General features: G+C 49.6%; 8 protein-coding genes across 8 annotated transcripts; 5 read left to right on the forward strand and 3 right to left on the reverse strand.

The window, feature by feature from the left end:
* Nucleotides 1-27: 27 nt before the first annotated feature.
* PV10_00545 (uncharacterized protein) lies at nucleotides 28-2,126 on the forward strand (the record flags this gene model as incomplete). The annotated part of the gene is made up of 3 exons (XM_016364644.1): nucleotides 28-312; nucleotides 385-1,839; nucleotides 1,904-2,126. The coding sequence occupies exons 1-3, from the start codon at nucleotides 110-112 to the stop codon at nucleotides 2,124-2,126; spliced, it is 1,881 nt and encodes a 626-aa protein (XP_016228293.1). The 5' UTR covers nucleotides 28-109.
* Nucleotides 2,127-2,560: 434 nt separating this feature from the next.
* PV10_00546 (uncharacterized protein) lies at nucleotides 2,561-6,506 on the forward strand. Its single transcript, XM_016364645.1, has 6 exons — nucleotides 2,561-3,067; nucleotides 3,114-3,576; nucleotides 3,650-3,849; nucleotides 3,905-4,037; nucleotides 4,094-4,318; nucleotides 4,363-6,506. The coding sequence occupies exons 1-6, from the start codon at nucleotides 2,662-2,664 to the stop codon at nucleotides 5,228-5,230; spliced, it is 2,295 nt and encodes a 764-aa protein (XP_016228294.1). The 5' UTR covers nucleotides 2,561-2,661; the 3' UTR covers nucleotides 5,231-6,506.
* PV10_00547 (uncharacterized protein) lies at nucleotides 5,260-6,443 on the reverse strand (the record flags this gene model as incomplete). Its single annotated transcript, XM_016364646.1, has 4 exons — nucleotides 5,260-5,688; nucleotides 5,748-5,849; nucleotides 6,028-6,152; nucleotides 6,200-6,443. The coding sequence occupies 4 exons, from the start codon at nucleotides 6,441-6,443 to the stop codon at nucleotides 5,260-5,262; spliced, it is 900 nt and encodes a 299-aa protein (XP_016228295.1).
* A 580-nt stretch (nucleotides 6,507-7,086) lies between the features above and the next one.
* PV10_00548 (uncharacterized protein) lies at nucleotides 7,087-8,873 on the forward strand. The gene is made up of 4 exons (XM_016364647.1): nucleotides 7,087-7,208; nucleotides 7,264-8,044; nucleotides 8,101-8,429; nucleotides 8,538-8,873. Exons 1-4 carry the CDS (start codon nucleotides 7,143-7,145, stop codon nucleotides 8,862-8,864), a joined length of 1,503 nt encoding a protein of 500 aa, XP_016228296.1. The 5' UTR covers nucleotides 7,087-7,142; the 3' UTR covers nucleotides 8,865-8,873.
* A 1,183-nt stretch (nucleotides 8,874-10,056) lies between these two features.
* On the reverse strand, nucleotides 10,057-11,616 carry PV10_00549 (uncharacterized protein; the record flags this gene model as incomplete). The annotated part of the gene is made up of 4 exons (XM_016364648.1): nucleotides 10,057-10,447; nucleotides 10,506-10,690; nucleotides 10,743-11,049; nucleotides 11,102-11,616. 4 exons carry the CDS (start codon nucleotides 11,614-11,616, stop codon nucleotides 10,057-10,059), a joined length of 1,398 nt encoding a protein of 465 aa, XP_016228297.1.
* Nucleotides 11,617-13,097: 1,481 nt separating this feature from the next.
* Nucleotides 13,098-14,571, forward strand: PV10_00550 (uncharacterized protein; the record flags this gene model as incomplete). The annotated part of the gene is made up of 6 exons (XM_016364649.1): nucleotides 13,098-13,224; nucleotides 13,273-13,508; nucleotides 13,561-13,754; nucleotides 13,813-14,158; nucleotides 14,207-14,327; nucleotides 14,378-14,571. 6 exons carry the CDS (start codon nucleotides 13,098-13,100, stop codon nucleotides 14,569-14,571), a joined length of 1,218 nt encoding a protein of 405 aa, XP_016228298.1.
* Nucleotides 14,572-20,164: 5,593 nt separating this feature from the next.
* On the reverse strand, nucleotides 20,165-20,816 carry PV10_00551 (uncharacterized protein). The gene is made up of 2 exons (XM_016364650.1): nucleotides 20,636-20,816; nucleotides 20,165-20,580 (listed from the first exon to the last, which is right to left on the reverse strand). The coding sequence occupies exons 1-2, from the start codon at nucleotides 20,748-20,750 to the stop codon at nucleotides 20,249-20,251; spliced, it is 447 nt and encodes a 148-aa protein (XP_016228299.1). The 5' UTR covers nucleotides 20,751-20,816; the 3' UTR covers nucleotides 20,165-20,248.
* An 844-nt stretch (nucleotides 20,817-21,660) lies between these two features.
* PV10_00552 (uncharacterized protein) lies at nucleotides 21,661-23,348 on the forward strand. Its single transcript, XM_016364651.1, has 2 exons — nucleotides 21,661-22,896; nucleotides 22,954-23,348. The coding sequence occupies exons 1-2, from the start codon at nucleotides 21,721-21,723 to the stop codon at nucleotides 23,125-23,127; spliced, it is 1,350 nt and encodes a 449-aa protein (XP_016228300.1). The 5' UTR covers nucleotides 21,661-21,720; the 3' UTR covers nucleotides 23,128-23,348.
* The last annotated feature ends 1,491 nt before the right edge of the window (nucleotides 23,349-24,839 follow it).

Below are 24,839 nucleotides of genomic sequence, written 5' to 3' on the forward strand. Positions count from 1 at the left end.
AAAAATCATTGTGCTACAGAATCATGACTTGTCTATTTCGACGTTAATATTGCAATTAATTACCTGGCTTGAAAAGCATCATCACCATATTACTCGACAATACACTCCGATGAGTCCAACAGAAGCATTAAAGGCTGAAGCCGGCGACTCGTCAAAGGCCAAGAGTAATAATGCTCACGCTTGCGATGTTTGTCGAGTGAAGAAGAGAAGATGTGATCTGAGCACTGGTGTCTTGAGGTGCTCTTATTGTACCAAGACCAACTCTCATTGTGAAATCACACATGTCATTAAACCGCGACAGCGGAGGAAGAAGTCAGTCCTTCTTAACGTTTTGCAAAGATGGGCAAAAACTCCTGTTTGCGGGATGGACTGACAAGAATAAAGGAAAATGATGCAGACTCTTGAAGACCGCATCCACAGTCTCGAAGAATTGATTCGAACGGCAATGGCTCCAGGAGCAGATGCCCCTCTTCGCGAGACGAAGAACTCATTGAATCCATCTTCGCAGCCGGTATTTGGCTCCACAGATGTCAATTCGACCTCGATAGAGTCAGCACTTAGGTCTTTGCAGCAAACTTCTGTCGCTCGCAGTCAGCAACAGACAGACCTTCCAGTGCCCGCCGATATATCCGCAATTCACACCTCGAACGACATCTCGCATTACTCTCACGAGATTGAGAGCTCAGAGAGCACTAGCTGGGATGAACCGGTGACAGAGTATGCGGCTACCTCTGTTCGGCACGGGCCTGTACCAACAGATCTGGACCTGCGACCCAGAGCCAAAGTCTCCAAAGACCGCATATGCACTATGCCTTCACCAGAGGCCGCATACTTTCTCCTGCAGGAATATCTGGTGGATTTCAACATGGCGCTCCCGTTGTTCAATGCCAAGACAATCTTTGAGCTGTTTCAAGATTGCTATAACGGGAGAGCGGATGGAAAGGTCTTGTCATGGGTTGCGATGAAGCTCGTGCTCGCCATTGCCCATAGGCTGCGTGCCATGAGCCCCTTGGGCGTTCCACAGGACCACGAGATCACTCAGATCTACCTGAACGACACGCTGGCCCAAATGCCAGCTATTGTCAAGGAAAAGCCATCTCTCTTACTCTGCCAATGCTATCTTGGCTTGGTCTTTGTCTTTTTGACTTCATTTGATTCACATCCTGCGGCCATGTTCGCATCCACTGCTGTGCGCATCGCTCAAGACCTGATGAAGGATATCCAAAGTCAGACTTTGCCGGAGCGAATCCAGCGACAAAGACTTCTATGGATTGCATATTCACAAGACGCGGACTTGAGCTTGAAGGCTGGCCGCATACCAACGTTGAATTCCACCCTTCTTGAGGCCGACCTCCCCTTGGATGATTTTTCAGAGGGCGTCGGCGAAGTGCGTGCGACTAGCGGCGAGTTCAGGATCAACGCTTTCCGACTTCTGGCGGAGATTTCATTAATTGAAACTGAGCTTGCGCGACCCACGCAGGCTTCGAACTTGTTGTCTCTCACCGATCATGAGTACATGGCGTCTTTGCAAGTGACTGATCTCAAGCTCGATCACTGGAGGCGCCGATGGATATTTGCATTGACGCCGCTGAAACTCTACCAACTGCTCCACCGGTCAGATTTGGTGCATGTAATTGTCCTCGAGGCGAGATACCTTGTTTCTCTATTCTCCCTACTCGCTCGGAAAGACAGACGCTACCAAGGGAGTCCCAGGCTCTTCTCGGCCGACGGTATCTTGCAACGCATCTTGAAGACCAGATCACCTCAAGTGGTGAGTGATGCACGGCATTTCCTTGGGTTGGTGAGCCTGATCCCAGGAGACGACATTGCCCTTAATTGGTAAGTGTTTGTTCATCGAAGCAAGCCCAGAATTGGGACGGACTCAACTCACATCTTTGCCCAGGATCACACTTGATTGTATTACCAGTTCACTTGCTGTAATCATAGCCAACACCATCGATGAACCTCTAACCGAAGTCGCTGCCCCCGACCTTAAAATGGCAGAGTCTGTCTTATTTACTTTGGGTCAGCTGTGCAGCATTAGTAAAGATGCCGACCTCGGGGCTGCACACAAAGTCTGCATTGACCTCTTCTTGCTGGCAAACAGGAGAGCTCCAGCGACATGATTGAGACGATGGAACCCGGGTAAATTGGCACTTTTGACTGGACGAGTCTACGAGGAGATCACTTATAAAGAACGGCCTGGACAGATCCAAGGTCAAGGGTACCTGGCTTGTAGGATTTTGATGTAGATCTCATGAGTCATTTGGCTACTCCAGCCCAATCCTGTGTCCGCGGTTGTTTCCTCAAAACGCGCAAGTCTGGTGAGGGAAGTACGCAGGGCTTGGCAGGCAGGCACGACCTGGTACTTGGCAAGCACGGTCGCTCGCAGTCGCTCTTTCCCCAGACCCGCTCTTACCCAGGTACCCGAGGAAAGAGCGATCACTGAATGCGGGCAGGCAGGCACAAGAAGCCTTGGCGCATCTCAACCGCCTCATGCCCCGCTATCAACCGATTGACGTTGTCTTGAGAAGATGTCCAATGAGTTGACCCCAGTCATCATCAGAGTCAAATATCCCCCTGCTTTCATTGCTCGGTCTGGGCCACGGGCTCGCCACGGTCATGTAGCACCATCTTTGTGAAGCACGATCATCATGTACGATGGCATCCAACCCGAGCCCTCCGGACGACTTGCAGCAAAAACCCAAGGGAAAACATGTCACTACTGCGTGTCAAAATTGCCGAAAACGCAAGATCAAGTGCGATGGTGTCGTGCCCCGATGTTCCAACTGCGTTCTGTATGATCAGACCTGTGTTTACCAGCATGGACTTGACAAGCGCAAAATCGCCCCAAAAGAACGACTCCAGGCCCTGACTGCCTACTGCCAGGAGCTTGAATCCCTCCTTACGCTTAATGGAATCGCCTTACCCTCCCCACCGTCAGCTCACGTCCAGGGTCGCCCAAACCTGGATGCTTCAGTCAGTAACTTCCAAGTCACCTCCCACGTGACCGACCCCGTTGAACCCAAGCTCGAGCGAGCCCCTAGCGATGGTGTGTGGCAACAGCGTAGGTACAGTCCGACTATGAAATTCGCTCGCTAATATGCTGCTAGCCTTGGATACTTCTGGGGATGCTCCCTCTTACGATGATGTACATCCCTCTTACGAATCATCACCAGACCAAGACGTGAACGATCCTAGCGGAGGCAACCAGGAATCTGAAGCTCTCATGGACCAGCTATCTGGGCGCATTGGCTCCTTGCAGATAGCTGAGGACGGGCAACTTCGCTTCTACGGCGCAACTTCAAACCTTCATATTCTTCATAATGGTCCCATGTCCTTGAGCCGGTCCAACTTTCGCTCAACCTGCGAAGACGGGGCCGCCTTGCTACAGAGCGGTGGAGTTGGCCATCTTGTCAGCGAAGAGCTCGAGGACCATCTCTTGCAGCTTTATCTCTGCTGGGAGGATCCGAGTATCCACGTTATTGACGAGGACATTTTCTGGCGCGAAAGGAGGAACTGCAAAGCCACCAACACCATCAGCTCCATGTACTCGGAAGTCTTGACAAATGCCATGTAAGTTGCCGTTTACGACTGATCTTTCGGCCCAAACAATCGAGACTGATCGCTATCGCAATACGCTGCACAGGTGCTCCATTGGTGCAACATTAACCTCGAGGCAAATCCTCGATCTTCCAGAAAATCTTCCAGACTTCTTCGCCACAAGATCAAAACTTCTCCTCGAGCTTGAAATGGATGCCCCCACTGTTTCTACCGTGCAATCTCTTGTCATTCTAAGTGCCATTGAAGCACTTTTGACTAGGGACGCTCGAGGGTGGCTTAACAGCGGTACTTCGCGCTCTTGTATCCAGCTTAATGGTTCCAATTCTGATAAAAGATCTAGGAATGGCTGTCCGTCTAGCTGTCGACCTTGGGCTACACCTCGATCCTCAGCCTTATGTCCAGATAGGATTGTTAGACGAAGAAGAAGCCATGCTTCGCAAAATGGTATGGGGAGGCGTGTTTATTCACGATCGGTGAGTGCAAATTATCCACCGCGTTTGTACGATCTCGAATCTTACCACTCCACTAGCATGTGGAGCTTATATGTCGGCAGACCAGTCGGAATTGATGATAAAAACATCACCGTCACCTTTTCCTCATTGCAATCAAACTCGACAGACGTTCAGAAATGGTGGTCGCCTTATATCGATGATAGTCAGGGCTTGGATGTCCCCAGAATGGTCAATCCGATCGAAGAGCTCACCATCTGGAACGTGAAACTATGTGCCAATATGACCGTCATCCGGGAGATATTGTAAGCGATCCAAACGTGTGTCAACTGGGCCTAACGACTTCCAGATACCCCGATGGCTTGATGAATCCAAAATCAACGCGACAACTCTTTGACTTTGCCAACACGATGCGGCGAACTTTAAATCAATGGCAATCCGATCTACCCCTCTGTCTTCGTGTGAACGAGGACGACAGCAACACAGTCTATCTCCCTCACGTGCTTCAACTACATATGCAGTATCACTGCGTCGTCATTGTCACATCCCGACCATTCTTCGCCTCATCCAAGAAGCTTGTCGGTCTACTTCCGCAAGAAATTGCAGTGCACCGAAACTCGTGTACCTCGTCTGCAAATTCGGTTGCCCGGCTCATCCAGATTTATCGACGCCTGTATGGCCTTCGCAGGATCAATGTACAAGCGGTACACCTCATCTTCACAGCAGCGCTTGTTCATGTCTTCATGGCATGCGGTGCACAGGATGTTACTCGAAGTAACACTGCTTGGAAAAATCTGGAGTCTTGCTGCCAAGCTCTTGCAGAGGTTGGAGTGGCTTACAAAAGTTCTACACGAGCCCTGGAAGTCATTATGGGTTTGAAAGCCGACTTGCTGCGCAGATCCTCTGGCGCAAGGACCAAGCGAAAGAAGACTTGGAATGACCGACGCACTTATTCCTCTTCATCAGCGACCAAGAAGCGCAAGCCAAGCCATTCTGAGGAGGAATTCGTGAGAGGTGGATCTGCCTCTACCGACACCAGCTTGTCCACTTTCGACCCAGGAATGTCCGAGACTGGACAAGCTTTCAACTTCTTCGATTCAAATCTTGACGATTTTGCCCTTGACAACCTCTTTTGGGCTGGGTTCAACAATCTAGACATGCCTAATTTTCCACCGAACAACCCTACGGACAACAGTACGGACCAGTCTAATTTCTAATTTCGGCGTGGGATCAACGACACGGCGCGTCAGAGATGGCCTGCGTGCATACCCCCGGTCACCAAAATATCCGTACCCGTCGTGTATGCAGCAGCATCGCTCATGAGGTATCCTACAATTCCTTTCAAATCCTCTCTCTGGCCAACACGCCCCAATGGGGTGGAGGCTCGAAAACGCGACATCAATTCAGGGTTCGTCACGGCAAGGTTTCTCGTCAACTCTGTTTCAATCGCTCCAGGTGACACAGAATTTACCCGAATTCCTATTGGACCGAGTTCGACGGCAAGATGCCGCGCTAATGTCTTGACAGCGCCTTTGGAGGAACCGTAGATAGATAGGTTCTGAGATGGCAGAGCTGCATGAGCAGAAATCGAAGCGATCAACACAATACTGCCTCCAGAACTCTGCGCTTTCATCCTCTTTGCAGCCAACTGCGCTGTGAAGTATGTGCCCAGCAGCTATCGACAGTCAGCATGCGTGTTTGATGAACTTTTGGGACATAAATCCCAGTTCTTACATTCACATTCAAGATCTTCGAGGCCTCCTCCCAGGTCGTCTCGAAGAATGACTTGTCAGCGACGATTCCTGCAGATGTAATGCTGCTCCATTCAGCATAGCTCTTCACACTAGTCAGTGAACAAACCAATTATTGATCTGACCAAAGTCCTTGCTGACTCGGTCGAAAGCATCTGTCAAATTCGACAAATCCGTAACATCGGTCCTACAACGTCTCGTCATTAAAACCCGCAAAGCAGATGGATAACTTCAAACGCCTACCGATAGTATCTCACTCTCACCCCTTCAGTCTTCTCCAACTCAGCGTATTCATCTTTTGGATTCTCTGAAAGATCTAGAACGGCTACATCGCTGCCTAACTCGGCCGCGCCTCGTGCAAGAGAAAGCCCGATACCTTGACCACCCCCTCAGAGCAATGTTAGCGAGAAAATTTGCATGACGCGAGGAACGTACCAGTTACCACAGTGACCTTTCCCTTCAAGGAGAAGGCATCTGACAATGGCGTTGATCTTTGACCATCCACGGCAAGTGGTGCTGTTGGCATTGCCTGCTTGGAACGAGATGCATTGGATTGGCAACCAGAAGAGGCGGTGAACGTGCGAGAGAGTCTGCCCAAGCTAATCCTGCCAGAGGCGAGAGACCCTATGGGCATTCCACTACTGATCAGTCGCCAGTTTGGCGCTTTCATCACGGCCATTTTGAATATGGAGACCGCCAGCCACGTGATACTGGATGCCTGCGTATATATGCTTCGGATGAAGCTCATGGATGTCAGCGATTGATGTTGATCTTACATTGAGTTTCCCCCGCCTTGGAGGAAGGTCTACATGAAACGAGCCGAGCCTTCAAGGCTTCCGCGGAATTCCAGTTCCGTGTCCCATTGCGCCCTTCTGAGTTCGCAAAGTTCTCTCAATTTGTCGCAAACATCATCATCCTGCCCCGAAACCATGCAGTAAGCTGCTAGTTGGGCTTTTACCGATTATAATATTCACGGTATCATGGCCTGGCATAGGGCCGCTGTAGCTACTATAGGGCCTCAGGTCGAACCTCGTCATTTTCCATGGGATTCAAATCCCGCTCCCCGCCTCAATCCCCAGATATGTGGGGTGGAATTGTTGGAGACAGAGACCCGCCCAATCAAGGTAAACAAGATCGCAGATCTATTTGGCTCAGCTTACCTTGCCGCTTTCCTGATAGCCTACTATACAGCGCCCGAGGTAACGTTTCGATCCTTTCCCCTTATCCTGGAGGGGTTTTCCGGAAATGATGGACATATAGCTCGAAAGAGACTTTTTCATTATAAACACGGCCTCCTGCACCGTCTTGACCCCGGCCTCAGTCTATTGTCGACGTATCAAGATATTCAGTTTGTGTAACCATCCCCACGACTTGCATCATGCTGGGTCTCAGAACAGTGAAAGGTAGAATGCTCTACCGCATCATGAGCATATGTTGTGCCCTGGTAAGAAAGCACTACGTGGTGTCCATTCATGTCGGTGACTGATCTGCTCGTCTAGTCCTTTTGCATGTATGGCTATGACGCCGGTGTGCTTGGGGGAATCCAAACGACCAAACCATTTCTTGACGCTATAGGACACCCAACAGGCACCTACGTTATTCCCATGATCGCCTCCTCGTACACACTCGCCGCGGCTGTCTGCTCGCTAGCTGTGAGTGTCCTCGGCATGCCCTTGGGCCGTAGAGGCTGTATCCTCATGGGGAACGGGCTTGTCATTATCGGCGCAGCAATTCAAGCCTCATCATGGTCAATTGCACAGATGATTGCCAGTCGAATCCTTTGTGGATTTGGCATCGGCTTTATCTCTTGTAGTGTACCCACATACATGGCAGAGATGAGCATTAACGAAAAAGAGCGTGGGCCAGAAGTCGCTGTGCAGTGCATATGGTTGATTTCTGGTGTTGCCTTGGCATACTGGGTTGACTTTGGCTTCACTCGAATGACGAACCAGGTCTCATGGCGCTTTCCAATCGGCTTCCAGGCTTTTTTCGCCGTCATCTCAATCATCGGCATGTTTTTCATGCCCGATACGCCAAGATGGTACTATGCTCGAGGTCGAAACGAGGAAGGAGATGATGTTGTGGCACGCCTCCATGACAGACCGGTGGAAGATCCAGCAGTCCAGGCCATGCGCAACGAGATCCTGGCATCCATCAAGCTTGAGGATGAAGACGAGCATAAATTCAACGTCATTGATTTGTTCTGGGACCGCAGCGACCTGAAAGCTGGGAGACGCATAAGGATTTCTTTCATGATCCTGTCCTTGCAGCAAATGATGGGTATGAAGTCACAATTGCAAACAGTCATTTACTTCATGATCTAACACGCGTTCTAGGTATTAACCTCTCGGTCTACTACTCTACGGTCATATTTGCTCAACTTGGCCTCTCCCCGTTCCTCTCTCAACTCCTTGCCGCTGTCATGAACACCGGGTTTGCGCTTGGTACAGTCCCGCTTCCCTTCGTGATTGAACGCCTTGGCCGTCGTCGTATCATGATATGGTCAGCTGTGGCATTGACCGCTTTCATGACGGTTTTCGTCGCCATGATTGGCCTTCCTTCTCCCTCTACGGCCACTCAGTACACTGCTGTGGCCTGTATAGCCTGTTGGAATTTTATATTCGGCTTCGCGTTTATCGGAATTCCGTGGTTGTACGGACCTGAGGTACGTACGGTTTTGATGTCGTCAAATTTTTGGTGTCTTGTTCAACTCGCTACGTGACTGTTTGTTTCTTGACGTTACTGAAGTGACTGACTTGTCTGGTATTCACAGATTGCTCCACTCAAACTTCGGCATCTCGGAGGTGCTGCTGGAGCCTTTGGTGAATGGCTGTTCAGTTTCATCACAGTCTTCGCAGGAGGAATCGCCTTGCAAGAGGTGGGTTGGAAGATCTGGCTTTGGATGTTATTGTCTTGTGCGGCCGCCGTGCCTTTCGTCTACTTCCTATGCCCTGAGACAACCGGCAAGACGCTCGAAGAAATTGATTTGATCTTTGCGAAACCTGAAATCAGGGACAGCGCGCTGGCAGCCAGAACAATCAGGGATCATGCATATAAGGATGGCGTTCTGAAGGAGGTCTCATACGAAGAGAAGGAATAATGAAACAAGAGATGTACATCCATTCATACATCCTGGCACCTCTGAACATGACCTCGTCGACGACCATATCTAGAGACATCCAGAGCAAAGTGCCACCCTCGTCGAGAAGATCGTAAATATTTAATGACACAAAACCCAACAACTACTTTTTCTTTTTATCCTTTTTCTTCTTATTGTTTTTGTTATTCTTGTTCTCATCCTTTTTGACCTCCTCCTTCACCTTCTCCCCCGCCTCCTCTTTCCTACCCTCTTCTTCTTCTCCTTCTTCCCCTTCCGCATCAGCCGGCGCCGACGCACCAGCCATGAAACTCTGCCACGCGAACAAAGTACACGCGAGAATCAAAGCCAGGAAGAAAACCCTCAACAACCATTTCGCCGCCGTGCCATAGGCAAGAAGCCAACTGGCCAACCATTTCACCGCCGGCGTGACCAGTTCTTCGCGTTCTTGGTCCAAGTCCGGGTTCACGGCACAGATGAGCGCCAGTAGAGCTAACAAGATAAGACCGAGTAAAATGACAGTCAGGACTTGTATGCATGCAAGAAGAATGGCGATGTTTTTGGTTGTTTGTAGGACCTCGAATCCCGCGGCCACAAGTGGTGTGACTTGTTCGAAGGCTTGGTTGATTTCTCTCGAGTATGGGATGCCCATTTTTTGAAGGGAATAAGAGTATTGACTTGACTGGGTTTTGGATGTCTTTCTGAACTAATAATAGTGATGCTAAGTAGGTATGTAGCTAGGGGCCTAGCCGCCAACCCGAGACAGGAATAGAAAGTTTGGAATCTTCAAATGTTTCATTAAGATTGTTATCATTGTCGTAAAGCCCACTTAAAACTTTTCACCAAGTTTCTTGACGTGTCGCACCAACTTTTACATTCCCCCTCAACTCTTGGTAATATCTTGCTGAGTTGACTTGGAAAGGCGTGATGTCATTGTCTCGAAGATCCTTGTTGATTCTCGTATACGACATAGCGGCAATTTCCCCGTGTTGGAGGTAACATAAGCGAATCTGGGGGGAATAAGCGAGCGTGATGGATGCTTATGTCGACCTCCAACGGCGTTTCAAATCACACCTGTCGCTCGTTTTCTATAGTGCGCGCTTCGTATCATCCTCTGCCGTCCAACATCCTAACTTGACATTATCGCACAATCTGAAAAATCATCAAGTGACTCACACAATACATCCAAGACTACCTAGTAGTAGAGTGGATTTTCTGGATCAGTCAAATCGAAGATGACAGCAGAGTGAGGTTTAGCTCCACCACGGCTGGCAAAGTCGCTTGCGAAATCGATGGTGCGGTTGAAAGACAGGCTGCCATCATCGTTGATGTCCAAATAAAGAACCTTGTAATCGGCCGGGATGTTGACAACACCTATATCCCCGGTCTGAACAAAGTAATCAATGACCAAGAGATGTTTCTGGTCCGGTGTAATCTTGACGTAGTGTGGACTGACGGTAGGCTGCTCCTCATCAGGGTCGTCGAGTCTCTTTACGTTGTTCAGGTCGGTGATGTCCAAAGCCGCAACATGATTAGTGGTGGTTAGTGTAAGGTAGAGAAATCGGCCATCCTCAGTCAAGCTCGTGCTGGAGCGAGTTTTGTTAGCTCGCGAGAAGAGAATTTTAGTGTGTCCGTGCAACGTACTACATGGCAACAACATCACGGGCTTTGGGACCAAGATCGAATAGGAGCTCTGCAACACCCTGGTTGCCATTTGCATCCTTTCGAAATGGGTAGATAATCCACACCTGCCCAAGATGAATGGCTGTAGCAATAGCAGCACTTTCAGGGTTTCCAGGAATGAATTTCACGTCTTGTATACCGCCACCCTAATCTTTCATCAGCCTCAAGTGTTCTAACGTGGAAACGTCTTCGACTTACGTCAGGGATTGTGATGGTGCTGATTATCCTTCTCGAAGACAATTCCCAAAGTCGCAGGGTATCAGCGAACTCAACACCAGAAGTTGGCTTCAAAATGGATGCAGGGACAACAAAGTCGGAAGTCAAAATGATGTTCTTCTCAAGATCAACACAAATTCCATGCGGAGAGAATTGCTCCCCGAGTATATTAGCGGTACCGTCCGCATCTTCAGGCCACTCATGGATGATATTGAATTCGGCATCTGTCTCCACGAGACGACCGGGGGATGTGCCTTGAGCAGAACCCATCTGGGTGATGAAGAAGCCCCTTGGTGTTGTTAACAAATGCATTGAGTGAGTGGATTAATTGAAAGACTCACCCGTCTGGTTTCGCCCAGAACTCATCAGTGACGGCAGACAATGACGGCTGATTGCTCTTCTTAAACTTTGGTTGATATGGGTCAGTGACATCGAAATAGAACGCCATATCCTGTGCACTCAGTAAAGACAAGAGACCACCTCCGACTAAGGTCTTGCCATCCGAAGAAATACCAAGGTGATGAGGTTCATTTCCACCAGTCGGTACATCTGTCACCCAGAGCAACTCGCCAAAGGTATCTTCGTCGAGACTGTACGTGGCCAGAAAATCCTTGTATGATTTGTCTCCGGAACCGGTCCAGAAATAGCCGATTTTCCCTGGCTTTACTGACTTGTCACACTGGAAAGGGGGACTGTCGAGTAGAGGTGGTGGCTCATGTCGTACTAAGAGCTCCCCTACTTTGTAGTCCACCGGTACTGCAACGTCTGGAATAGAAGGATTGAGTGGTGGAAGAGATAGTGAGGCCACCTGATAGGCTAAAGATGCGATCAATGCTAGGTTGGTACAAGAAGCCATGATAGTGGTGTTTCGTAAGGGGGATTTGCCGCAGCTAATGTCCTGGGGTTTCGATTGCTGGTGATGTCAATGACATTTGGATCTCAAGAGTAGAGACTCATTTCGTTTGCAAGGACATGGCTCATATGTACTTTCCGATAATTTCGACACGTGCATTCTTGGGTGGAGTTTAGACCTTTATCGTGAACAGGAAGAATTAACTTGAGCTCAACGAGAGAAAGGTAGGTTTTAGCTACGGGATGCCACGGATTAAGTAGAATCATTCACTTTCCGCGACTGGACGTATCAGAAGTCGTTGGTTCTCATGTTGTGATTCCCGAAACACATCCATGGGAATGAGGTCACGTTGGGCAAGAAGCCTTGAAGGAGACTTTATGCTCCCGGACCTGATGTATACTTTTTTCCTTTTTGAGAAGAAGTTTGATCGCCTTCCGCAGGCAACCACCCGTCCATGTCCTAGGAGACATTGTTTCAACGCAGCAGTGGCGCGATGCCTTCCTTCAAAGGTGTTCACAGAGCTGAAATCCGTAGCGATGCTCTACCAATAAGTTCAGCTTCGAAGAGGCAAGGTTCCTCTTGCTTCCGAAGTTGGCCACCTTCTCAAGGAAATGTATCAAGGCAGCTAGCTACAAACGCTGACCTCGCACAAGATTTGGTCGATGCTTGTCAATCAGTGTTTCCGGCAAGTTTTCTCTTTATTGAGGTGAAAGTTAGCGGATTGCCATTAGATTAGGCCGCGTGGGCTACGGGTGGGGTAAAGACGGATTGTGGTGATCACCTACGGAGTACTTAGACTCGGGATCAGCCTCAACTAACGTGCGGACCGGTGATCTGACCCAGTTGTAACAAATCATAATGCTTCCAGTCATGACTGCGCTTCAAGCTGAGGCAGATGTCACCATTATAGTACGAGATGGTTCCTAAATATACATTTCCCTCTCGATCGATTCAGTAGTTGGGGGGACGATCCACATGGCGAACTGGACGCATTTATCACTTACTCAAAGTTATCGTGATTGCGCAAGTGTGATAACTCTAAGTAGTGGAAATCCGAAATCAAACTCTGGAGTAACTCGAAGAAGTCCTATCCTCTCCACTACTCAACACAAGTAAGTCCTTTTGCCGTGGTCTGCGATTGGGCGGGGCATAGTTTTAAAGATATCAATGGTCCGAAGACGATTTGAATCCCAACAGGAACAATATCTATGCCAGTCACCCTGCTGGGCCTACATGAATGCATATCTCGCTTGTCCGGTAGGAAGGCGCAGTGCAGTCGTTGTCACACATTATTGTTTGTTGGGAAATTGGAATCATTCACCGTGATTAGCCGAAGTGGTCTGGTGTTCTACAGAACCATCCTCGTTTCATCGATTGACATTTCATCCATCGCACGCTCAGAGCCCTGAAGACGACCACGATCTGTATTCCATTGATCCGCCTGGCCATTCAATCAGTCGAATCAATCTTTCAAAGTCCCCACAATGATGTTAAAAACGTGCGTGTGGCTGGCCGTGCTGGTGACGACTTCGCTCGGAATGGCCATCCAGAGGTCATTTGACGATGGCGTGCCGTATGATCCAGCAACAGGCAAAGGAGCAATGATCTCGGGTTGGTACAGTATCCTCCACGAAAGAGGTAGTTTCTGAGAAACAACAGGGGGAACAAACCACGAACTCGATTTACAAAATCCCGGCGCACTTGGGCAAGAAAGCACAGATGCTGGATCTGTCCCGAACCTGAAATGGTCCTTCTCCATGTCGAAAACAAAGATCTTCCCTGGTGGCTGGGTTCGACAACAAGTGATTGACGATCTTCCACAGAGTCATGACATCGCTGGTGCTCAACAGCATCTAAAAAAGGGCGCCATTCGGGAACTACATTGGCACACAGTTGTTCGTGTTGCCCTATCTCTATCAACTGTGCCATCTAACCGTTGAGGAACAGGCTGAATGGGGAATTGTTTATGAAGGTGAGGTGCTCATTACGGCCATGGATGAGAATGGAAAATATCAGATCGAAAAGCTAGGATTCGGCGACGTGTGGTACTTTCCCAAAGGATCGCCGCATAGCATTCAAGGTCTAGCGGAAGAAAATGAATGTCTCCTCGCTTTTGACAGCGGGGATTTTGACAAGAGAGGGTTCGTCCGGATTCTCACCGTTAGAGAGCAAAGTCACCTGAACCCTGCTGATGTTTAGGGTCACGTTCAATATCGCCGATTGGGTAGCACATACGCCCAAGGCAGTCATTGCCAAAAACTTTGGTGTCAACGAGTCCGTCCTCGATAATCTCCCACAGAAGAATCCTTACATCTTAAACTCGACAACCGAAACGACTACCAAGATTCAAGGACCAGTCGGAGGGTTGACAGGCAATGCTTCTTATGTATACCGAACTCTGCAGCACGACCCGGAGTCGATTGGCGGTAACGGAGGCACCATTTACAAGATCGACTCGAGCAACTTTCCTGTAGCAAAGACAATAGCAGCGTCATTTGTTGCTCTTAAGCCAGGTGGACTCCGGGAGCTGAACTGGCATCCGAATGTAGGTGGACATCTATCAACTTACTTACGGCGAGCTAACCGGGACTAGGCCGAACAATGGCTTTACTTTCATCGAGGTCAAGGCAGAGCGACTGCTTACATTGGAAATTCAAACGCCCGAACATTTGACTTTGTGGCTGGCGACGTGGGGGTATTTCCTGACAATAGTGGTAAGTACCTGGTTTTTTGAACGGCTATGCCTGTCCTAACGGTGTTGCAGGACAGTATATTGAAAACACGTCCGAGACAGAAGACTTGGTGTGGATCGAGTTATATAAAAGTGACCGGGTTGCAGATGTTCCGCTTACTCAGTGGCTTGCTCTTACACCACCTGAGATTGTTGCAAGTATTCTCAAACTGCCACTAGAGGTCATACACAACTTGAAGAAGGAGAAGCAGGTTCTGATTGAATGACACCACAAGGACAGTCTGTAGGTGACAACGATTTATGGATAATGATGGAAGGTTTATGATAGGTTTGAAGACTGTTTTGGGACATTTGGAGATTTTCTCATTGTGATGAATACTTGTTCATAGCCAAGGAGTTGGTGATAATACCATTTTTATGAGCTGCTCACTCCCATTTTAAGACCAATCGACCAGTAACTTCACCCCTGTTAATTCGCTCCAAACCACTGAAAGCTTCATGTGGAGCAATAGTCGTCACTGGAATAGGCATGAGCTTGCCCGCTTGCGCCAATTGAACTACTTCACGTAGATGTGCTGGACTGCCCACATAATTTCCCATGACGGTGGGCGCCTTGAAAATCATGCCTACCAATGAAAGGTTGAGCTCTCCGCCCATGACACCGACTTGGACCATCTTTCCCCCTTTACCCAGCACGGCGAAAGCAAGTGCCGCGGTCTTTGTGTTGCTGACGAAATCGATCGTGCCGAATATAGGCGCACCCGCTGCCTCCTGGATCTTTGCGGCAGCATCTTCTGTTGAGCTGTCTACCACAGCAGTAGCACCTGCCTTTAGAGCAGCTTCCCGCTTGTCGGTAGCAATATCGACGCTGATGATGCGTTCATGTCCGAGAGCTCGAAGAGTTGATATGGCCGCAAGACCCAGACCTCCAGCACCTATCAGCAAGATAGGATCTTCCGGTTCAAGTGGAAGAACTTTGCGCACAGCACTCAAGACTGTGATTCCTGAGCAGGCAAAGGTACATGCCACGGCAGGGTCGATATTTCCAGGATCGACGAGGAATCGTGGATGGGGTGCGATGACATGACTGGCAAACCCGCCGTTGGTGGCGACTCCGATGGGTCGAGATTGCGGACAAAGGTTGTCATCCCCCTGTAAGCAGCGTCGACAGGTACCACATCCTATCCAAGGGTAGACAATGCGCCTGGATCCAATCTCGACGTCTTTCGCATCCGGCCCAGCCTTTTCGACGATCCCTAGAACCTCATGCCCAGGGGCTCGTGGTAGCTTGACGCCTCGGTCGCTCATCTTTAATCGTTTCCCATACCCTAAATCATAAGAGCCCTCCCAGAAATGTAGGTCCGAGTGACATACACCACAATGTGTCACTCTGATCAACACTTCAGTCCCTGTTGGCTCTGGAACTGGTCCTGTAAGCCGCTGTAGAGGCTTTTCATGCTCGACGACGGAGTATGACTCCATGGTTGGAGATGGAATGAAGTCAAGCCTCGCGTGTGTGTATATAGACGAAATGGAATGTAGGCCTCAAATTCTGATTATCGTGTCGTGTTATTACTCTCCCTTGGTTGGCCTCTGGACTTCTATATCAATAGTTATGGTTACATGCGCAAAGCTATCCCCGCACCGCTTGGTGACACAGGCACCCCACACTCATCCGAGGCACTCCAACTATTTAAAATCAGGGGGTTTGGGGCGGATTGGCTTGGTTTTTGGATATGCTATCAGTTCTCTATGCTATCCTGGATGCCTAGAGAAGTGCCCGAGTCGTCCAATGCGTGACGCAGTCATCCCCTACAACCAAATCCTTCCTCCAACATTTGCCAACACCATCCACCATCCGCCTCCCTTCTCCGGTTTTGGTTGCTTGGCTGATGTACTTCCAAGAATATGTCTCCGGCGGCGACTATCCGCTTTACGTACTTCGTACGAGGTAGAAGCCTGTCATAAATGATGATCGCGTCTATATCCGTCGCCTCGTCTTGTTTGTACGGATATCCTCGGACTCGGCGACAAAGTTCATCAATATGTTCAATCCACTATTACTCCTCCAACGACTTTCTCATCACGAAGCTGCCCAATTTCCTCCGGTGAGAGACCAATTTCCTTCAATATTGAATCAGTGTGCTCTCCCAGGACAGGAGGCTGAAGTCGAACCGTGGCTTTTGTATCACTGAATGTCACCGCTGGTCCTGTACGAGTGTGAGCATGCGCTATTGTCATACCTGCTGGCTCGACTCAGCACAACATACCTAAGATGTTCCGTCGGCCAGACGTCGCAGCAGTGATTTCAATGTCCTGCACCATTCCTCTTGCTGCAGTTTGTGGGTGGTTGAAGACCTCTTTCATCGTGTTGATGGGAGCATATGGCATCCCACTGCCTTCGAACGCCTCAGACCATTCTGCTGTGGTTTTGGCCGCGAATGCTTCATGGAGTGGAGGAAATAAAGCCTCGCGATATTCGACTCGCAAGCTGTTCGTCTTGAATCTCGGATCCTCGAGCAGCTCGTTCACTCCTAACTTCTCGCACAGGATCTTGAATTGCTTGTCGTTGACAGCTCCGCAGACAAAATACATATCCTTCGTCTTGAATGCATCGTATGGGACGACACTTGGGTGTTGGGCACCCCATCGCTCTGCCTCTTGCCCCATGTTGAGCCAAGTCATGGCGACATTGGTGAGTAACGCGACCTGGGTCTCAAACAGTGAGGCATCTATTTGTTGTCCTCTTCCTGTCTCTTTTCGTGAATAGAGAGCAGCAATTATGGCGCCGTGCATCATCAAACCGGTGGCCATATCAGTGACTCCCAAACCCGCTCGGATGGGCGGGCCATTTTTCTCTCCTGTGAGGTGAAGGAAACCAGCTTCGGCCCCGGCAATCATGTCGTAACCTGCTCTCTGTGCATATGGTCCAGTTGGACCATAACCTTGTCCGAGTCAGTGAATTTAATCCCAAATGGCAAGCATCAAAGGTCACTTACCCGAGACACTAGCTTGGATAATCTTAGGATTGACCTGACTGAGCGCCTCATAGTCAAGACCCAATCTTCTCAGTGCACCAGGCCTGAAGTTATCGATTCTGACGATTCATCAAAACGAGGCTCATCAAGCAACCTTGTCGAATGATAACTCACACGATGTCAACCTGCTTCACTAGTCTCAAACAAATCTCTCGACCTTTCTGTTGCTTGAAGTCAAGACATATCGACCTCTTATTCCGATTCACTGCCGTGAAATAGTTGGACATGGGCCCATATTCTTCTTTCCATGTGAATTCTTCGCCCTGAGCTCGGAAGTATCTAGTGTCATCCTGTAGGTGTCAACACATGGTCCAGCATTCTCACTTCCCCTGAACTTACACCCCTTTCAAGGTCTTCCACTTTTATGATATCTGCCCCATAATCACCTAAAATCTGTGTACATAACGGTCCCTGAGATTTTTGTCGTTAGCCATTGTGGTATATTTTGACCGCCTTTGCTTTGTGGGGGGACATCATGCTTCAGCACATACAGCAAGTACCCGCGATAGATCGAGTATTCGAACACCACTCAAAGGACCTCGATTCGCTCTTTCAGAGCCAACAGTAGATGAATAACTTCTTTGGATATGAGAGTTACCGTACAGCCTCGGAGGGATATGGTGAAGGGAAATGTTATGAGTGCATCGTATATGAGATGAATGGGCCAAGTAAGACTTCTGGTAGCGAACCAGTCTCAGAGTTGCCCGTTTCATATCGCTATCATTAAGACTTCTTTTTCTTCACCATCCATTAACTAATTTGGCGATGTTCGAATTCCGCTGGTACGTATCCCTTGTTTAGCGTTATGAACATGGGGAAGCAGATATGTCCAGGGGTGTCCTAGGCGGCCGTTACTTACATCTTGGGGAGTGCGGGGATCTGCATGCAGGCGTGAGAGTATCCTCGGCAACTGATAGACCCCGAGGTGAGTACGGGGGGCAATGTTACAATATTTAGGCTACTTTCCCCGCAAGCAGCATCGTATTTCTACAAAGTATAGGCTCGGCTATTGAATCGAGAGAATGCATGAATCTAATTAATCAAATCGAAGGTATTTAGGATTACGAAAGCGTAAATGACAGGTGAAGGAATCAGGCGAAGAGAACTTGCTGAACGACGAGTCGACCACAGGTCGTTGTCTCAGGGGCGCAGCCTTGCCTCTACGTGAAAATGAAATCTTTATCCAGCATTTTCAGCCAGCAACATTTACTTCATTACCAGTGCCAGTGCCAGTGCCAGTCCCAGCCTCATTCTCTTTCATATGGTAATTAGTCGCTGTATGCCATGTCCGCCACTCGCCGGCATTCACCGGAGGATAGAGCTTCTTCTCTCCCTCACTCAGTGTGATAGGATCGATTGTTGTCTCTGGGTCAGGATGGACGAAGAAGGGAATACTGTATCTTGCTGGAAGCAGACCAGCCACGTCTCTGTCGACTGAAGGGCTCACGACACGATGTCTCGTCGACTTGACTCGATCATTAGTGAAGCGCTGAAGCAGGTCAGCGATATTGACGAGCACAGTCCCGGGGATCGGAGGAGCGGCGACAAATTCCCCAGTATGCCACGGATCGATCTCCAACCCCCCAACATCATCTTGGAACAACAGCGTACAAAGACCAAAGTCAGTGTGGGCATGGATACGGGCGTGGCCGGTGGTCTCGACCACCTTCCGCTCGATCGGAGGATAATGCAGCAGCCGAAGCTGAGGATCCGCGTGCTTCGTGATAGGTACGAAGAAGTCGTCCCCCAGTTCCATAACCATGGCGAGACAGGTCAAGACGTTCATGGCAAGTGTGAAACATTGCTTGTAAAAGTCGTCGAGTGTGTCTTTGAAGCCTGGGAGAACTGACTCTGATGGACACCAGTCATTTCTGAACCGCCGATGCTCGTAGCACTCTTTGTGCTCGTTAACGCCTTCTGCTCCATCGGCAGTATAACCTTGATTGACTGATGCATCTCGTAGTCTGTACTGAAGCTTTTCTTCTAGGGGCAGCGTAAAGAACGTTTTGCTCTGGCCAACTTGTGGTCAACGCAATGTACCATCACCCAGTGGGCAAACTCAGTGATCAACTCACCAGGTCAAAGATTTGCTGGACCCTGTCAAGGGGAATGCCATGATCTTTCAGGTATATGAAGCCAACGGTGGAAAATGCATTATAAACCTGCTTTGCGACCTGCTTTTGACATTGGCGGTCTCCTGTGAGGAATTGTTCAAACGAAACAACTGGAATCGGTGTCGAGTCTTCTGACATGACGCAGATGGATGGTTCACATTCAAGAAATTGGCATGATTGCTTCTGTTGATAATAACCCGGCTCTAAGTACCCAGCTATGTAGTAACGTGATTTATGACACGCGAGGTCTCTTGCGGGGTAAGATAAAAGAAATGGCTTTATTTATGCCATTTGTCCGCACTGTTACTGGGCCCTTAGAGATAAGCATAATAAGCAAACGAATTCCGAAAATCAACGAAAGTCACAAGAATCCATAACACATCATAACGGTGGCGGTCATTGGCACCGTGTACTAAAGCCATTGCGGTAGGTAAATATCAGTGTTTATGAAGATGCTTACCACCACCAACGCTGAAAACATCGCTCGGAGTCTTTGCGCCAATGTTTATCCAGATGACTGTTCAGATAATGAAGCCGTCTAATAGAAGAAGGCAGAGAACCATAGCAGCGCTTGGCAAAAGGAAAGGAACCAGGTACGATCAAGGCCATGATGATCGTGGTCTGGGGAAATGAAGCATCAGCGGCGCGTGGAATCGAACAGTAAGCAGATCGATGAACCGAGCCTTAGAGACTTTGTTTATTGAATGGTATAATCATATGACAAGGGCAATGATATGCTCAAATATGCCCAAACTCCTTACCCTGCCGTTCCTGTTGACTTGAGAGATAACTTATGCGGTGGCTCCAACAACTGGACATACAGCACCCTTCCCAGCACTAGAAACATCAGGGTGCGTGTGGACTTTGCCCTTGTGATGAGTAAGGGTGGCGTTGGTGACCGGGCAGACGTCGCCATCCTTGGCTTGACTGGTAGAGGGGTGGTTTGGAGGAAGAACGCTCGAAACAGTTCCAACAACAGGACAGATTGCTTCGTCCATTTCCTGTTGCTCTGGTCTGCTGACGATCTTGGTCAGGGCTGGACATTGGCTCGCGTTGGAGAGATCGGAGGAATTATCGAAGACGCCTGGGTGCTTATGGAGATTGTGGTGGTGGTCAGTGGAGGCTATTCAGTGTGTCAGAGGATGAACCTGTAGAACTCCGAGGGAAGGCAGACATACCTTTGGTAACAGGACAGACCAACCCTGGCTGGTTGGCATCAAAGTCAGGATGTTGAGGTGGAAGGACAGTATTCGTGGTGCCCACGACAGGGCAGACATCTTTGGAATCAACCATGCTGTGTTAATCGATGAGTACAGGCTTTCGCTCGAAGAGGTAGATGAATGCAACAGTTTGGCTGCCGGTATGGGTGAATGATGTGAAGCAAAGTCAAAGGAACTGTGGTCCAAATAAAGCGAGCGACCCCTCGACAAAGGGTCAATGGTCGCGCAGAGATCACAGGCCACTGTAAACAGGGTGAGAAGCCAATGACGTACTTCCCCAGGTTTCCTTCGAGGAGCGTGGCCCCCATAGGCACAGGTTGTCCAATCAACTGCGAGATGATGTTAATCATCCCTTTCCTGCACGAATTGGATCAACCTGGAGTGCCTGGCCAGAGCGCTTTGTCCGTACAGTCGAGCTGCTTGAGGTCACGGGGCCTTTAAGCACTGTGGCTTTGATCCTCTCACTTACGCAAGGTTGGTGAACGGACGGTTGCCCGAGGGCTTCTCAAAGCACGTGAGTAGCATTGTTGTCATGGGACACGAACAGTTTCACTGCCTGGGTGACTGGTGCTTCAAGCGTTCTGTCCTCGAAATTGGTTCACTATAGACTTACCCATGATGTCCTCACAGCATCATAATTTGACCCCATTGTCCCCAGATCCTACCTTGTGGAGCCACCGCCGGTGTTCAACCAGTCTAGCAAACAAGCCGCATTGACAGAGCATAGGTAGGGAGTCGCCACAGAGTAGCACTGCATCAGTGACTTTGTGGCAGTACGACACTGGAGATTGACATTGGTTCGGAGGAGATGTTCAAAAGGATCGTGAAGGATGACCCAGAGCAACAATGACGATCCTTGGTCTGCGATAAGGATAGAGATTAATCCTATTGACAGGTACGATGCGGGGTGATCCCAACTCACGTGACCATGATTACTTCCTCATGTCTCCTACAAGAGTCATGTCTCCCACGCCCTGCGACTCCTTCTATTGTTGTTACACATTACCACCAGCACCGTGGGCCATATTGGCTAAACGCTCGCCATGTCGCTCACAGACGTCACTTTAAAACAAAAGTACCCAGCCAAAGCGCATGCTAGACGAGTTTCCAAGTTCCTCACCGATCGAGGGTTCTCGTCTGATGGCGTTATTTACCTCGAGGCTCAGAAAACCCGTATGGTAGAGGACGATGACCAAGCCGAACCTTTCCGACAACGTCGCTACTTCTTCTATCTGTCAGGCTGCAAGCTGCCTGATGCGTATCTCACTTACGATATTGCCAAGGATATCCTGACTCTCTTCATCCCTCCCATCGATCCCGAGAGTGTCATCTGGGCTGGGCTGCCCGAGTCAAAAGAGGAAGCTCTACAGAAATACGATGTCGACCATGTGCTATATTCCAACGAGGTCAATGCTACATTGGCAGGCTACGGCCCGTCCAAGACCACCACCGTCTATGCAATCCCAGAGCAGATCTCCGAACACATCACCTTCCTCCCTTTCGCAGAAACCGAATTCACTTCCTTGAGGACTGCCATTGACGAGTGCCGCGTAATTAAAGACAGTTACGAAATTGCATTGATCCGGAAAGCAAACGAGATCTCGACTCTCGCCCACATTGAAGCAGCCAAGGTCACGCTCCACGCTAGCAACGAGCAAGAGATCTACGGCGCCTTTATCGGGACCTGCATCTCCAACGGTGCCCATGAACAAGCGTATCACTCAATATGCGCTAGCGGCACTAGTTGTGCTACTCTACACTATCTTCGCAATGATCAGCCACTGCGCGAGAGACTCAACATCTTACTTGACGCTGGAGCCCAGTATGAATGCTATTGTGCTGATATCACCAGGACATTTCCAGTCAATGGCACCTTCAGCAAGGAATCCAAAGTCATCTATGACTTGGTCGACAAGATGCAGTCGGCTTGTTTTAAACTACTCAAAGCTAATGTTCGATGGGAGGACGTGCATGAACACGCTCACTGGGTGGCGATTCGAGGGCTCAAGGAGGCAGGCATCCTCGTAGGCGATGAGCAAGAAATATTTGACAAGCGGATTTCGGTCGCCTTCTTTCCCCACGGGCTGGGGCATTACCTGGGGATGGATACGCATGACACTGGTGGTCATGCAAACTATGAGGATCCAGACACCATGTTCAAGTACTTGAGGGTGCGAGGTCAGGTTCCTGCTGGGGCTGTCATTACTGTTGAGCCCGGGGTGAGCTGCGCTCTAATTCACAACGTAGTCCCATGAACCTGCTAACGTCGTTTACAGATATACTTTTGCAATTTCATTCTCGATCCGGTCCTCGAGGACCCGGAGTTGAGCAAATACATCGATAAATCTGTGCTCGACCAGTACTGGACAGTGGGAGGTGTGCGCATTGAGGACGATGTTCATATCACTGAGAACGGGTACGAGAATCTGACCAACACCCCAAAGTTGTAGACCTGGAATCAAGACTTGTGGAAAAACATGGAGAAATGTTGTTGGTCGAACTCGCAAATGAGTTCGGGCGCGTTTGTGGAGGGTAGGCTTTGACTGGGCCTCCAGCTTTTCGAGGGATGCGAATTTCGTAGGCAAGACGTAGACTTTTAAAATTGGGCTGTCTCATATGTATTGGGACATGCATGACCTTATGAAAGATTTAATTCCCAATGCTCTTTTCCTGCTGAACCTTCAGTAAATGTTTTATCGACCATTCAGGCCTACTTAGGTTGCGGCGGAGAGGTGCGGCGGAGACGTTGCGCGTTCGCTTCTGGAACTGTGGAAGGCGAGCCGTCGGCTGATGCTACCAAGCCAGGCGCCTCGCATCAGTCGGCCAGGCCCAGTAATGATCAGCATTGGCCGAGGGGGGGCCCCTCGGCCCTCCATCTTCGATGCCTTCCTTACCTGCACAGAGCAGAGACCTCACTTTGCAGGCTCAAAAAGTTCTGCATCGACCACGCCTTGCTCATGACGCGGCTTACCAGCTCTTTGTACCTGCACTTGCATGACAGGTGAGGAGGTATGTGATGGCTCAATATTGGCAATTCTAGGGAAGGCTGCACTTTCCCTGTATTTCGACCACCTCTTGCCGCGCAAATTGCATAGATTTGATGACGATGCAGCACCTGCCTCGTGCAGCCCGCGTCAGGCCACTCTCGCGTCTCATGGTCTCATCAGCGTTCTTTTCTCATTCTTCTCCCTCACCATGGAATTGGCCGACCCTGCTTCCACCTGGATAGAATTGGCTTTTACTGTCGTCATCACTATCATCATCACCACAACCACCAGTCGTGATTGCTCGTGCAAATGTTGTCTCTTCCGACCATGCGAGTTCGAGATAAGGGAGTCGGCCGTGGCTCTGATCCAGGCTGGGTTCGAAACCTGGATCCGATAGGACGCGTTGCATAGAAGCGGCTTGAGCTATCTACGAGCAGGTTGGAAGCTGCTTCGCAGCTGCCCCAAATGCCAAAAGGATAGCGGACAATGGCTCCCTGGCAGTAGGCGACATCTCTATGTATATGACTATCATGAAGCTCGTGCTCCTCACCTGATGGGCTTGAGTACTGACCCAGAGTGTACGCATTGATTTGTGTCTATCTGTGTCTCACAATCGGACATGCGGCACAAATGTTGCTCGAGTGTGTTCAACCCCACCATCATGCCACCATCTGTAAACAAAAAAACTTTTGCAATGATGGCATAGGCGGGGTTCAAGGGTCTTGACAGGGCGAGGGGAACAGTAAGCCCTGAAGCGACTGCCTGTTAGTGACAGCCTGGAACCTTGGAAGCCTGAAGGAAAGAGCCACTTCTGCCGCTTGTGCCTCCGGGTTCGGCGGAAGGTGCTGGTGCTGGTGTTGGCAGCACGGATCTGTGCCCATCCCTGTCGAAACCTCAATCTCTCATTCCTGGAATTTTCCCCCGTCGTGGTGCTTCCCCGCGTTGTTCATCCAAACATCCTTTCCAGCGACGCTTTCTTTAGGTGAGTCTGTGGTCCCTTTGGTCCTTTCCGCCTTCTGGCCCAGTGGAAGTTTGGTGTCCTGAAATCTTGATTCCACTAGCTGTCGAATCACAGCCCCCCTTCATGCCAATCCATCGTCTCTGGCTTTCGGCGAGCTCCAACCTTTATTCCGAAACATCGAGCTCTCTGTTGTCTCGATCCAGTCCTTCGAGCC

The sequence above is a fragment of the Exophiala mesophila genome, assembly GCF_000836275.1.
Source record: "Exophiala mesophila strain CBS 40295 unplaced genomic scaffold supercont1.1, whole genome shotgun sequence".
In the NCBI taxonomy this organism is placed as follows: domain Eukaryota; kingdom Fungi; phylum Ascomycota; class Eurotiomycetes; order Chaetothyriales; family Herpotrichiellaceae; genus Exophiala; species Exophiala mesophila.